Source organism: Piliocolobus tephrosceles, chromosome 3 (assembly GCF_002776525.5).
Source record: "Piliocolobus tephrosceles isolate RC106 chromosome 3, ASM277652v3, whole genome shotgun sequence".
Lineage (NCBI taxonomy): Eukaryota > Metazoa > Chordata > Mammalia > Primates > Cercopithecidae > Piliocolobus > Piliocolobus tephrosceles.
In genome coordinates, this window is record NC_045436.1 from 134,951,703 (window position 1) to 134,967,570 (window position 15,868).

Here is a 15,868-nt window from a genome sequence, read left to right on the forward strand (position 1 = left end):
GGATGTAGAGGTACTAGTGTTAACTGTTTAGGGGTACCATAAGCCACACCCATAAGTCAGCAAGCTTAATAAATGTGCATGTTCTTGACTGATCCACTGTTCAGCTCATCTCTTTCCTCTCCTTGGGTCTCCCTATTCCCTAAGAAACAATAATGTTGAAATGAGGCTAATTAACAACCCTACAATGGCCTCTCTGCGTTCAAGTGAAAGAAAGAATCGCACATCTCTCATTTTAAATCAAAAGCTAAAAATGATGAAGCCTGGAGAGGAAGGCATGTCAAAAGTCGTGACAGGCTAAAGTTTATCCCTCATGTGCCAAAAAGACAAGTTGTCAAGCCAAACAAAAAGTTGATGAAGAAAATTAAAAGTGTTACTCCAGTGAGCACATGAATGGTTAAGAAAATGACAACAGCATTATTGCTGATATGGAGAAAGTTTTAGTGTCTGGATAGAAGAACAAACCAGCCATACAGTATTCCCTTAAACCAAAGCCTAATTCAGAGCAAGGCCCAATTATTTTCAATTCTATGAAGGCAGAGATAGGTGAGGGAGCTGCAGAAGAAACTGAAGCTAGCAGAAGTTAGTTGGTTTGTAAGGATTAAGCAAAGACGTGATCTATATAACATAAAAGTACAAGATGAGGCAGTAAGTGCTGATGTAGAAGCTACAGCAAGTTATCCAGATGATCTAGCTAATCTGATCATCTGATGGAGGTAGCTCCATTAAACAACGCATTTTTAATGTAGATCAAATAGCTTTATACTGGAAGAGGAAGCCATGAAGACTTTCACAGCTAGGGAGGAGAAGGCAATGCCTGGCTTCAAAGTTTCAAAGGACAGGCTCACTCTCTTGTTTTCTAATGCAGTGTTCCTTAATGTAGCTGGTGATTTTAAGTTAAAGTTGGTGCTCATTTACCACCCTGAAAATCCTGGAGTCCTTAGAATTATGGTAAATCGACTCTGCCTGTGCTCTAACAATGGAACACCGCAGCCTGAATGGCAGCACATCTGTTTACAGGATGGTTTACTGAATATTTTAAGTATTCTGAACAAACTCTGTTTTTTCCTAACAATAGTAATACTCACTGGGGATAGAGGAAAGCTCCTTCTTCTCATTGAACGATGCAGTTCCATTACATTATTTTCAAAATTTGCAGTATATGTATACAGTCCAGTGTCAGTTAATGACAGGGATATGTTCTGAGAAATGCACTATTAGGTGATCTCATTGTTGTGCAAACCCCACAGAGTGTACTTACACAAATTGATGGTACAGCCTATTACACACTAGGTTACATATTATAGACTATTGCTCCTGGGCTTCAAATCTGTACAGCATATTACTGCACTGAATTCTGTAGAAAATTTTAACACAACGGTAAGTATCTGTGTATCTAAACAAAAGATACAGTATAAATAGTATTGTAATCTTATGAGATCACTGTTATACATGTGGTTTGCACTGACAGAATATAAAAATAATAACTAAAATCAGGAGGAAAACTTTTTAAAACATATGTAAGACAAATTTTCTTAAATATTAAAACTTAATACATAAGTGTGTTGCAGGAAAGACTAATAGGAAAACCCATTTAAAAAGTTTTAAGTAAAATTTCCAATTCTTAAAGGCAGCCTATTTGTGCATTTTCTTTAAAAAATGGATAATGGTGTTTGGAAAATCACTATAATGTTTTTAATCCACTGGACATATTTTAAGAGTGACCTTGGGCAACACAGCATGACCCTATCTCTACAAAAAATTTTTAAAATGAGCCAACCATGGTGATGCATGACTGTAGTCTTAGCTACCTGAGAGGCTAAGCCAGGAGGATCACTTGAGCCCAGGACTTCCTACATTAGGGAACAATGCATTAGGAAACAAGAGAGTCAGCCTGTCCTTTCAAACTCTGAAGCCAGGCATTGAGTTCTCTTCTCTAGCTATGAAAGTCTTAGATGGCATCTTCTTCCAATGTAAGACTGCAGTGAGCTATGATCATGCCACTGCACTCCAGCCAGCCTGGGTGATAAAGCAAGACCCTGTCTCTAAAAACAGAATAAAAGTGGTGATAATTTTATTTTTGAATATTAATATTTATAATACACTGGAAATATCTATATGGTCAACTAATTTAAGCTGAAGATGAAAAACTTAGATGGCAAGATAAAAATAAATGAAGGGGTAGAAAATTCTTTTAAGAGATAAGTAAACAAATTAAACGACGGCTGTTCAAGGTAATGGGAAGCCTCTAATCCTTTATCATTTTAAGATGGCTTTCCTAAGTACTCCCTGAGCATCTTTTTTCCAAGTGAACTGAAATTCACTTCCTCATAACAAAAACAAATTTGAAAGCGGTTATAAAATACATAGTATAAACTCCTGCACACCCAACAAACCTGTTGAAAACACTTGGTGTAGGACTGTGATCACGCTCCCTCTCTCTCTCTCTGGTGCGTTCTCTTTCTCTGTCCCGATCACGGTCTCGCTCTCTGTCTCTGTCTCTCTCTCTATCTCGGTCTTTTTCTCTTCTGGCATAATAGTCCCACTGCTTGCTGGTGTCCACAAGACTAGGCCATGAAGGCGCAGAACCAGGAAGATGGGGAAAGGCAACTAAAGAAAAAACACAATTAAAAACAAACATTATGGTACTATAAAAAAACAAAATGCCCACCAAAAATATGTCATTAGATTATAACAGAAATTCACTTTATAAACAGAAAAGAGAACTATCACATGGTGAATGAACACCCACAGTATCAGGGGAAGATTCATAAACAAATCTTAAAAACCTAACATATAAAGACCCTTCATTATACAAGGTAAACAGGAATCAGAATTAGGTTGACCACAAACTCCCCAATATAAAAAATGGAAACCAGAATACATTGGGACATCTTCAAAGTGTTGAGAGGAGGCCAGGAGTTCAAGACCAGCCTAATCAACATGGTGAAACCCCATCTCTACTAAAAATATAAACATTTGCTGGGCATGGTGGTGCATGACTGTAATCCCAGCTATTTGGGAGGCTGAGGCAGGAGAATCACTTGAATCCAGGAGGCAGAGGTTACAGTGAGCAGAGATCATGTCACTGCACTCCAGCCTGGGTGTCAGAGTGAGACTCTATCTCAAAAAAAGAAAAAAAAACAGTGTTGAGAAAAAATATCAACCTAGAAAAGTGTACTCAACAACGTTTTATTTCAAGATTCAAACTGCCTTTGTAAACATCAACAAAAAAATAAGCAAAACTTACAACCAACAGACTTCACCAAAAGAATGTCTATCAGGCTGGGTGCAGTGGCTCACGCCTGTAATCCCAACACTTTTGGAGGCCAAGGTGGGTGGATTGTGAGATCAGGAGTTCATGACCAGCCTGGCCAACATGGTGAAACCCCATCTCTACTAAAAATACAAAAATTAGCAGGGCACGGTGGCAGGTGCCTGTAATCCCAGCTACTCGGGAGGCTGAGGCAGGAAGATGGCATGAACCCGGGAGATGGAGCTTGCAGTGAGCCAAGATGGCACCACTGCACTCCAGCCTGGGCAACAAAGTGAGGCTCCATCTCAAAAAAAAAAAAAAAAAAAAGAAAGAAAGAAAGAAAGAAAAAAGGAACATCTATCAGACATACTTAGAGAAAAAGAAAAATTATCCTAGAGGATCTAACATGAAAAGAAGTAACGGCTGAACAAATAAATGGTAATCATATATGCAAATTCAAACAAACCATATATGCTATTCAACAGTAGAGTTTTTTTTAAAAAGAATAAAACTAAAATAGTGAACCACAACAGGATATAAGTTAGACGAGAAAGATTATTCTAAAGTCTCTGTATTGATGGAGAAAGATGTTCAAATTATATGTAACTACACATTGTTAAGTATGAATAACAAATGTCGAGTAACCATTTAAAAAAAAAAGAGAAAATGTATAGTTTCAAAACAATGAAGAAAAAAGGATTTTTTGAAAATCAATACGAAACTCAGTCAATTCAAGAAGACTTGACAAAGGTGTAAGTGGAGAGTTAAGTTCGAATAGCCAAATATTCTCAGTAATAAAAAGGGACTGACTCATCAGTTACAAAACAAAGATTGTTGATTTGTACTTTTTATTTTTATTTTTATTTTTTGAGACGGAGTCTTGCTCTGTCACCCAGGCTGGAGTGCAGTGGCCGGATCTCAGCTCACTGCAAGCTCCGCCTCCCGGGTTCACGCCATTCTCCTGCCTCAGCCTCCCGAGTAGCTGGGACTACAGGCGCCCGCCACCTCGCCCAGCTATTTTTTTTTTTTTTTTGTATTTTTTAGTAGAGACGGGGTGTCACCGTGTTAGCCAGGATGGTCTCCATCTCCTGACCTCGTGATCCGCCCGTCTCGGCCTCCCAAAGTGCTGGGATTACAGGCTTGAGCCACCGCGCCCGGCCGATTTGTACTTTTTAAAAACCTAACTATAACCTTAATATAAACAACATAAAACCAGAAAGTTTAAAGAAAAAAGATGAGAAAAAAAAAAAGTACAACCCCTGATCGAAAATGAGTAGCTTTAGGCCGGTGCGGTGGCTCACGCCTGTAATCCCAGCACTTTGGGAGGCCGAGGAAGGCGGATTGCCTGAGGTCAGGAGTTCCAGACCAGTCTGGCCAACATGGTGAAACCCTGTCTCTACTAAAAATACAAAAAAAATTAGCCGGGCGTGGTGGCACATGCCTGTAATCCCAGCTATTCGGAAGGCTGAAGCAGGGGAATTGCTTGAACCAGGAAGGTGGAGCTTGCAGTGAGCAGAGATCATACTACTGCACTCCAGACTGGATGACAGAGTGAGACTCCGTCTCAAAAAAAATAAAGGGTAGCTTTATTAATGATACAACACACTTATACAAAAAGCATTACTTAGGAAAGAAAGGATGATCACATGAAGATGGATGATGTAATCTACCAAGGAAACAGAACAAATTTAAACTTCCAAGTAGCTAACAACATCACCTTAAGTTTTAGAAAGTAAAAACTAATAGAAACACAGGTAGAAATAGAAAATTCACCATGTTCATGGGAGATTAACATAATTCTCTCAATTGTTGGTAGATTAAGCAGATGAAAAAATCAGTACAAATATAGAAGTGGTTTCTTTTTGTTTTAAGAGATGAGGTCTTGCTGTCATCCAGGTTAGAGAACAGTGGTATGATCATAGCTTACTGCAGCCTTGAACTCTAAGGCTCAAGTGATCTTCCCGCCTCAGCCTCCCAAATAGCTAGGATTACAGGTACAAGTCACCATGCAGATAAAGACTTGAGCTACATGTTCTTAGCATGGTTGATGTAACGGACATCACATAGGATACTGCCCATAACAAAGGATATTATTCTTCTCAAGCACATATGAAATATTTATGAAAAGGTACGTATATTTTCAAAGGATGAGTGTAATAGGTTTGTTCTCTGACCACCATGCTATTTAAGTTAGAAGTCAAACTTAAAAGTTATGAGAAAATAATCCCTAAACATTTCAAATTAAAAACACACTTCTGATAATTCATGGGTCAAAAATATCATAAATTTAAATAATTAAGAACTAAACATAGACAAACATTAGACACATCAAAAGTTTAGGGATACAAGTTGTTCCAGAAGAAAATTTAGTCTTAAAATACTATATTAGAAAAGAGTAAAAATTAATGAGCTAAGTTTCCAATACAAGAACGCAAAAAAAAAAAAAAAAGAATAATCCAACAAAACAGGATAACGAAGACTCTTCAAGGTTTCTTTTTCGTTTTGAGTCAGTTTTGTTTGGTAAGTTTTTGTTTTTGTTTTTAGGAGTTAATTCATTTAATTCATTTCAGCTAAGTTTTTAAGTGCGTTGGTATACGGTGCAGCATATTCTCTTTTACTGTTTTTTTTTTTTTTAAGACGGAGTCTCGCTCTGTCGCCCAGGCTGGAGTACAGTGGCCGGATCTCAGCTCACTGCAAGCTCCGCCTCCTGGGTTTACGCCATTCTCCTGCCTCCGCCTCCTGAGTAGCTGGGACTATAGGCGCCCGCCACCTCGCCCGGCTAGTTTTTTTGTATTTTTTAGTAGAGATGGGGTTTCACCGGGTTAGCCAGGATGGTCTCGATCTCCTGACCTCGTGATCTGCCCGTCTCGGCCTCCCAAAGTGCTGGGATTACCGGCTTGAGCCGGCCTCTCTTTTATTGTTTAATCTGCGTTGTCTACAGTTGTAATCCCTTTTTGCTTCTGATACTGTTTATGTGTTCTTTTTTCTTAATCTTGTCATAAAATTGTCATGTTTTATTTGTTGTCTTCAAAAACCAACTTTCAGTTTTTTTCCATTATATGGTAGTTTTCTATGTACTTGATTTCCGTTTTTTATAATCCTTTTTTGGTGACAAATCCTAAATCCCTTTAGAAAACGCAATTTACAAATATCCCTGTTGTGTCACCATGAACTAATTTTTAAAAGTATAGTTGATAAATACATGAAATTTATTGTTTGCTAACCTGGCAGATAGATAGACCACTCACTCCTTCAGTTAATATTTTTTAATTGCTCTGTAAGATGCAACACGTTTTTATTGCTTTAAAAATATTTAAGTACTTCACTGATCCAAACTGAATCTAGGCATCTAAATACTACTACTTACCATTGCCATAGGGAAATGCACGTGCAGAACGACTATCATAACCAGAGGAATGTCCACTGTTGAAGAAAAGGATATATTTTTATGTCTGGTACAAAGAAGTTCTGAATTTTAATAATGTAGTGCAAAAGGAAAAACTTAAGGCAAAATTACAACTTTTATCCAACCACCAATTTAATAATTTAGTTCTATAATTTTATTAATAAAACATGGTTTTTGACTTAAAAAATATTAAAATATCTAATTTTACAGAAAAATAGGATGTGCTAGTACTATTTAACATAAATAATCCAATCAACTTAGCTTTAGTCACAAGTAAAGTAACAGAAACTTTCAGGCTATCAGAATATTTCACATTAAATATTTAGTCTTAATTTTAATTCAGCCCCACTGACAGGATTAACAAATAATACTTCTTAACATTTTGACTGAGAAAACAAATGTGCCTAATAGTCATTTAACAAAACTAAATCCTTGTATTCTCACAATTCATGCTTTCTTGATTTTATAGTTTCCTTTGAAAATCATATGCAGGGTTTGATGCTACTGATGTAAAGTTCTCACATATTTTGTCTTTTTACATCATTTTAATCATGTTTTCAGAAACACACTATTTTTAATAGTTTATTTGCTACTTAAGAGAAAATAGCAGTAACTCTTATTAGTGATTTCTACCTGCCAAGAATTGTACTTTATATTCAGTAGCTTTTAAAATCTTCACAACTCTATCAACCCTTTTGGTAAAAAGGAAAACTGAGTCTCAAAGGGCTTACGAACCTTGCCTCGCAACACTGTTTGATTTCTATGTTGTTAAATACCATATTGCCACCCATGAGGGAAATATTCTCTTTGTACAGCATTCTAGTTAACATAAGCCATGAGTACACAGTACAAAAAATAAGGCTACTGCCACACAGAATGGATCTAAGCCTTCTTTGTGGAAGCTGAGATGGAGTATCAAGGAATAAGACAGCTTTTCTTGACTATGGTCCCGTAATAGTTTTCCCTACTTCATCCCCAAAGAGACTTGTATTATTCATCATTTCCAGTAATTTATGTTTGTATTTCCCATTAAAAAAAACTGACTTGCTGGGTTTTTAACAGTCTAGGAGTTTCTTTAATCAAGTGTGTCATAAATCAAAGCAAGACATTATTTCAAAATATTATAATTTTAGTTTTCTTTGCCCTGTCTTGATTTCAGGCTACAGGTCCAACATCTTATATAAAACTAACATAGACGTAGATTTATAAATTAAAAGACAGGTGCTGTGTTTATAAAATTAAATCTTTGAAAATATTTCCAAGATAAGTATATGGTTCTTCTGTCAAAAGGCTATCAATGATCAAAAATCAGTATCCATACTGATTTACCTTTCTATTGTTGGTATAAGAGATGGAGGTGGAGCTCCTGGTGGAGGAGGAAAACCTGAAACATTCAACCATAAGATAAAAAATGTTAACAGAATGTACACTTAATGTCAAGAGTGAAACAAAGTTGCTGTGTATTACTAAATTTCTCTGGGGATATGAATGTGCTTCTCTATGTTGTAATAACGGACAGAAAAAAATGGAGCTCAAACTTAGAAACAGATTTTTAGTGCAATAAAACTTTAAGTAAGCAGTCTGGTCTAATACACAGAGAACAAACTGGGAGTCAGGACACTGGTCTTATTTTCAGCACCACACACAGCCCATTTTGTAAGTATGAGAAAGTTAATCTCAATGCCTTACCTTCTCCATACATAAAACAGTAGCCACCAGATATATTTGAAATATTTTAGAAGAAAAGTAGATATATAGCAATCACCTCTTTCAAAAAATATTTCGAGAGTTTTAGAAGTATAGAAGTTGCCTTAAAATGTGTAATTTATAAATAAAATCTTACCAGTAAATGCATAGTGCTCAAAGCTGAGAATATCCACCATAAAATATGTTCAAATAGCACAACCCTAACAAACTATTTTACAAAGAAAAGCACATAATATAGTTTATGGATCAGTTTGGAAGGAATATAATTTGTACCTCTGTATCATGGGGTCTGCATTCTCAATAATTCACAATACCTAAACGGAATACCACAGAATAATATGGCTGAAAAACAGTTAATCTACACTATACTTTCAAATTCAGATAGGCTATAAAGCATCTCAGCAGAAAAAGATTCCAAAACTTATGATGTCAATTCCTTATGATACCAATTCCTTCCAAGTGTTAACAATGAACAACTCTCACTACTAGGAAATGCACTAAATTATCTAACTTCAGTCTCTCACACTACAATTCAGACACTGTCCTAAGTGAGAACTAGAGTATTCCACTGTCATATTGCCTGTCACCTTGCAGTTATGTGAAAACACTTCCACTAAGCCTCCGTTTTAGTAATTCTATGAAAAAATAAATCAGTTCTCTGAATCCTTCTCAAACGTCCACTTAAATCGATTTTTAGCCCCACTCCAAATTGTTTTCATGTTTACCATGTTCTTCACTGTATCCAGTTTTAGGATCTATAAACTCCTCTATTAAACATCTTAAAAGTACAAAATTAGCAATTACCACATTAGTCCTAAAGTCCACAATCTTATTTCATACAGCCTCACAACCACATTGTTTTTTAAACTAAAAAGACACATAAATGATTCCTTTGGCTTTCCCTGATGAGTCTATTTCAGACACATTCACATATAATCAATGTCTCTATGCCACATCTAAATATGTATACTGTCCTATGCTACCTAAACTTCACTCAGTTTATCGAAGTCATTTTGAATTCAGACCCACCCTTGCAAGCATTATCACCTCTCATTCTCTTCATACACCTTGGCTTTTAACACTGAACTCAGTAAGACACACTTGCTACCAGGTGTGATATCACACTATAAAAAGAAATAACTGACAAAAATGTAAAAATAAATAAATAAATAAATGAATAAAACACTGGGCCACATATAAACTCCTATTGATCATACTATTACAACAATAAACAATCACCACTCTAAGAACAGCCACCTGACCAGCTGTCTGTCTAGTTGCTATGTGGGGTTTAGAACACATTTTCTCATGATACTAAGCCAGCAGGATTAAAATTAAAAAATCAGAAATAAAGATAAAGTCAAAATAAAGTATATTTCTCTTCTCTTATAGTCACTATATGACATAAAAAATTCATTGGTCTGTAAAGACATTTTTAAGAAAAATTTTATTTTATATCCTATACTGTTTTCTTCACAAATCGAATAGATAAGAATTTTCTCAGAATCTCTATTTCTACAGAAATGGGTAAGACAGGTATAAGAAAACTATATCTTAATCAAAACTGGAATGAAGCAAAGGCAGAGCTGAAAATAGGACCTTGAAATCCCAATAGCCTATTCCATATTCTAACCGCATCAACACCGTCTCTCCTGTAACTATAAGCTTGAAAGTTCATGTTTATTAACAATGATGGAGAAAACATGAAAAAAGTTTTACCTGGAGGTGGTACAGTTATTGGAATACCTAAAAAACAAGTGATGAAATTTAATATAGTAATTGGATTTCAGAACCTGTTATGTATTTATGCCATCACCAAAACAAACTTTGAAATAAAACCCCTCGCCTCATTATCCTGGCTTATTCACTCAAGAGAAGCATTCTGTTTTCTCGTAGAGGACTAACAATTCGAGTATAACATCCAACTTCCTTGATGAAAACCCAGTCTAACAACTTGATAACAAGGTTTCCCCCACTAGTAATCACAAAGTTAGACATCAGTTAAAAAGCACACTTATGCACACACAATTATCAAATGCCATGAAGTTAATCCTAACTAAATATGATAATCAATGCCTGAGGTTGTTATTTTAACATTTTAACAGAAAAACTGATCTGTGGGTTCTTTCTCTAATACTGCAGGTAGTACAAGGATAACTCAAGATGATGGATATTACTGACTTTTGTAAAGCTCAATATGTTGTGGTTCATTCAAGTGTTGACTGTTTTAGTATTGTTGGCAGAAGTAGTAAAAGGCTAACATTTCCTTTGATTTGTAGGAGAGAAAGGGGGAAATAACCAATTCATATATATACACCCCCAGGGCACATTAACATAAATGTGAATGATTTACTTCTACAGGTGCTAGCAAATATTAATTTGAGTGACTCTCACTCATTATTTGTATACATTATAAACTCTGAGGAATAAACTATGTACATTCTCAATTTCACAGGGACCAAATGTGCCCTTAAAGCCTAATGTAAAATGTATTTACTAAATACTAAAATTAAATTCAGCATTTTAAATTTAAGAGATACATGAAAGGCAATTTATATGGCATGCAAATTTTAACTATTTTTCAGTGGAGGAAAAATGAGAGATTTCTAAGCAGGAAAATAAAATAAATGTAAGACAATTTAAAGTAACTTTTTCATGGAAAGTTTTATATAATAACTAAAGCAGTTGGCATGGGTTCCTAAATCCTATCTTAAAAACTGCATCAAAATTAGTCTAAAAAATAATCTTAATTCATTAGCTAAATGTATGCAAAAAAAATGAAACAATTGTTTTCATGTCAAAGGAAACATATTCTAACACTATCTAAAAATGTTCTGATGTGCATGTTTTATCAGAGTAAGAGATTTAGATTAAAAAGATCTTAAGGTAGCAAATGGCCTTGAAAAAGAGACCAAAGCACCTGATTTTAACCACCCACACAATAAAAACATATTCCAAACTTACAAAACCAACAAGACTAAAGAAGATACATAAAGCAGCCATCAAGTTTCTTTATGAATCCACAAGTCTACTAAACTGACCCATAGCTAAAGGCAATTCTCATCCATCCTGAGGTTACCTTCCTGTTTCCCAAATTACTAAACTAAAAGAATCCAGCAAACCATACAAGCTAGCAGAGTCCCAGACTCCAAAGTAAATGAGAAAAGTAAGGAAGGCAGAGCATTAAATGTTTTTAATATATAATATAACCTAACTTTCTTTAGAACAATACAGACACTAGTTAACTTCACTATTTGATCTAGTTTTCATATGTAAATATATGATTATTTTCTTAGATTTGTAAGATACAGATTAGTAAGATAAGATTTATAAGATAAAGGAATACACCAAAATCATCCACCCACTCTATATACTATAATCCTAATAACTTTACTTAAATGAATGTGAGCCAGATGTATCACTTTAGCTAATGCTTACTTAGCATTAATTGGCATTAGCATTAATTAACATTAGCATTAATGCTAATGTTTAATGTTAAAATGTAAATTCATGCAAAAAACCAAAAAATTTCTAGTCAGCCCCTTCAAACTTTAGTCCTCAAAAACATTTAAGTTGTTAAACTTCCACAAAACGTAGAGATAAAAGACATATGACCAAAGAATCAAGTACGTTACAAGCGTAGTTAAAATTACTGTCTGCCTTTAGTGTTAATCTTACTACAGTAGTATCATAGGACAGACAAAAATAATCTACTGGAATTAAAGACATAATCAAAGAAAAAACCATCTCATTCATAGGTCTTTCCAATCAATACCTACACATCAGAAAGTTGGCATGGCAACTAGGAAGGGCCCTTCTTGTGAGACCTCCGTTTCATCTAAGATGTTATTTCAATGCAAATCTTTATAAGTAAATGTTCATTAAAACAAGACTATAAAGTTGATGAAACACTATATAACCAATTCTCTGACAATTATTGAATGTATTTTCAAACTGAAATATCATGTAAGGCCAATACCATTCTCACTTAAAAATCACTATTTAGTATTTGACTTTTCTTAATAAAAGAGAAACAGTATAAGGGAAAACAAAATTCATCTCAAAAGTCCCTCTCCTTTCCCCTCCCAACACCTCCATCTTCCTAGCAAACACATGCTGCCTAACCTAGACAACAGACTTAAATACAGAAAATACTTTGTTTCTTTTCTATATCCTTTATCTGAAAAATTAGTTTTAAAAATGTTGATTTTCCTAGAAAGCTATACCTAACAGTAGTAAAAGTAGATTTCTAGTGCTGGCCAAAACCTTTTGGAAAAGTAATACTCAAGCTCTAACAGACTGAATAGATTAGTGATATTAAAACTTAAACATAGGCCAGGTGCGGGGGCTCATGCCTATAATCCCAGTACTTTGGGAGACCAACGTGGGGGATCACAAAGTCAGGAGATGGAGACCATCCTGGCTAACATGGTGAAACCCTGTCTCTATTAAAAACACAAAAAATTAGCCGGGCATGGTGGCATGTGCCTGTAGTCCTAGCTACTCAGGAGGCTGAGGCTGGAGAATTGCTTGAACCCAGGAGGCAGAGGCTGCAGTGAGCCGTGGTGTCACTGCACTCAGCCTGGGCAACAGAGCAAGACTCCGTCTCAAAAAAAATAAATAAGTAAAAATATAAAAACAAACCACCTTGAACATGCATCAGAATCACCTGGAGAATTCTTAAAACACACAGATTGCTGGGCCCTTCCTCTAGAATTTCTGATTCAGTAAGTCTGGGGTGGGACCAGAAAACCTACATTCCCCTAAATTTCCCAGATGATGTTGCTGGCCCAGGACTATACTATGAGGATCACTGGATCTGATTCTAAGCTTCTCTCCTAATTTCACTGCTGAGCAATTTAATACAGACTAAATAAATCCCATTCCAAACTTTCATGAAACAAAAGCATCTGATACCTGTGACACTTAAAAGTACTATGAGAGCCTACACCATCCGGCATTCTCAAAAGAGAAGATGATTTGTTTCTGGTTGAGACAGGGTCTCACTCTGTTGCCCAGGGTGAGTGGCATGATCACGGATCACTGCAACCTCTGCCTCCTGGGCTCAAAGCAATTCTCCCACCTCAGCCTCCCAAGTAGCTGGGACCACAGGTGTGTACTACACTATGCTCAGCTAATTTTTTACATTTTTTGTGGAGACAGGGTTTCGCTATGTTGCCCAGGCCGGTCTCAAACTCCTGGGCTCAAGCGATCCACCTGCCTCAGCCTGCCAAAGTGCTGTGAGTACAGGTGTGAGCAACCATGCCTGGCCTTAATTTTTGCATTTTTTTATAAAGATGGGGTTTCTTCATGTTGCCCAGGCTGGTCTCGAACTCCTGAACTCAAGCAATCTACCCGCTTTGGCCTCTCAAAGTGCTGGGATTACAGCAGTGAGCCACCACACCCAGCTTTAATTTTTCCAGTGTATAACACATACACTTAAATGTAAAAGTGGGTGGGGGTAAGACCTGAAATCCTATTTGGGAGATTGAAGGAACTGAGGCAAAGAAATAAAAAGGCAGCATTCCTGTTAAACATCGTATTAAAAAGAATTTACCCATGCTAAAAATTCCCACAAAATTAATAGTGGGCTTTGTACTCACAAAAAACTAAACAGATTGTCTATAAACTCATTCTCAATGTAGTCTGTCATCATTTTATTATAACTAAGGCAAAACAGTTTCTGACATGGCTCCCAATGATCCCTGTCTGCTGGTACTTATGTCCTGTCCCATGTGGGGGCTGGACATTGTGACTTATTTCTACCACACACACAAAAAAATCAAAGGATGTTACTTCCATGACTAGGTTACAAAAAACAGTGATTTCTATTTTACTGGCACACTCTCTTTTGCCTTCTTGGCTTATGTGCTTTGATTAAGCAAGCTGACATTATTAGACGCCTACACCGGTGAGGAACTGAAGCCCTGTCAATCCAACAGCCTAGAAAAAAACAAAATCCTTTTAACAAAGAGGTGAGTGAGCTTGGAGACAAATACTTCCTTAGTCAGGCCTTTAGAGAAGACTGCAAGGTCTGAGAGAGACCTTAAAGTAGAGGATCCAGCTAATCTATCCCAGATTCCTGACCCATGAAAACTGTTCAATAATAAATGTATGTTGTTTTAAGTCACTACATTCTGGAATAATTTGTTATACAGCAGTAGAAAACCAATACATGCAATAACCATTTATCTTTTCTCTATTCAAATTCAAATGAAAGAAAAAAATTGCAGAATATGTAAACTACACTTCCTATTTCTCACTAGTAAATTGCAAATTCCATCGGCAGTGTTATTTAAGAAACAGATAAACTTGATCACTTTCCTTAAGTCTCATGATTTGTATTTCAAAGCTTTGATCAAACTCAGAAGTTTTACTCAAAAGAGTAGAAAAGGCCAAGGTTTACAAAAACCTTTAAATATCACCTTCTACCAGAAATGTTTTTCTATGTAACAGGATTTTAAAAACTAAACACAAACAAAAACATATAGACACACATGTGCATCATCTCATCTACCATCCACCCTTAAATACAAACCAGAATGTAGAAAGAATATGGCAAAACCAGTATTTCATAATTAAAACAATTACAAGGTGCAAAAAAAGATTTAAGCTATTTTTAAGAAAAGTGTTAAAAAGTGGTACGGTCACACAACAAAGTAACCAAAAATTTACCAGCATACTTCATGTCTAAAAGGTAAAAAAGATAATTTTACATAAATTATAAAATGGACAAACTATGCTACCTTTATTAGGATCTCTTACTCTTCTATTTTATAAAATCTAAAGCCTACAGAAAATAAACAGTGTAAGCAGAAGAGCAGAAAGAGCAGTGTAAGCAGAAGGCAGAAATAAAACTAATTAGATTCGACAAAATGTGGTGTCAATGATGTATTAAAAATGTAACCATTATAAAGGGTGCATCGTGGAGGAGAAAGCACATTTAAAAATCAACATCCTAAGAAAGCTTTTAATCTCTATTAAATTTACATTTAAATGAATTTTAATTGTGCCAGAAAATTCTATTTATTATAATTAGCATTGCTCTCTGTTTTGAATTTACTGAAAATACTGATAGGCAGGCTTTTATAATTAAATATAGAAAAACACAAGAGTAAATACAGTTTTCAAAAACTATAAGGAATTCTTTTTTACTGGTAGCTCTGGAAAATGCTTACATTTCTGGCAAACAGTGCCAGTTAATTTGAGGTAATCTGTTGAGTAAAACAAAAAATCCATGGTATTATAAAATTAGCTTAATAAACGTTACAGTCATAAAAGAGTTTCTCAATTAAAGGGATAAAAGTGTACTTCCTCAAGGGCACTGATAATATTCATCCAATATAGGCCGAGCTTCTGCCAAAGCAGTATTTTCAACGTTTTGTCCAGGAATTCCTGGGGGTCCTTGAGACCCTACTGGATCTGCCAGGTCAAAACTACTTTCATAAATTTACTAAGCTGTGGTTGGGTGAAGCGACTCACGCCTGTAATCCCAGCACTTT

The 15,868-nt window shown here is 35.7% G+C and overlaps 1 protein-coding gene across 23 annotated transcripts in view; it reads right to left on the minus strand.

The window, feature by feature from the left end:
• FIP1L1 (factor interacting with PAPOLA and CPSF1) overlaps positions 1-15,868 on the minus strand; it is a 75,025-nt gene that overhangs the window by 6,910 nt on the left and 52,247 nt on the right. For 9 of the 23 annotated variants that reach the window (XM_031935345.1, XM_023183126.2, XM_031935346.1 and 6 more), the window contains 3 exons: positions 7,989-8,043; positions 6,621-6,676; positions 2,394-2,607 (listed from right to left, as the gene is read on the minus strand). In XM_031935345.1, coding sequence (XP_031791205.1) covers positions 2,394-2,607; positions 6,621-6,676; positions 7,989-8,043 — 325 coding nt within the window. Of the gene's footprint in view, positions 1-2,384; positions 2,608-6,620; positions 6,677-7,988; positions 8,044-10,085; positions 10,113-15,868 lie in introns of all 23 variants that reach the window. The other 14 variants (XM_023183133.2, XM_023183129.2, XM_023183130.2 and 11 more) reach the window with 5 other exon arrangements.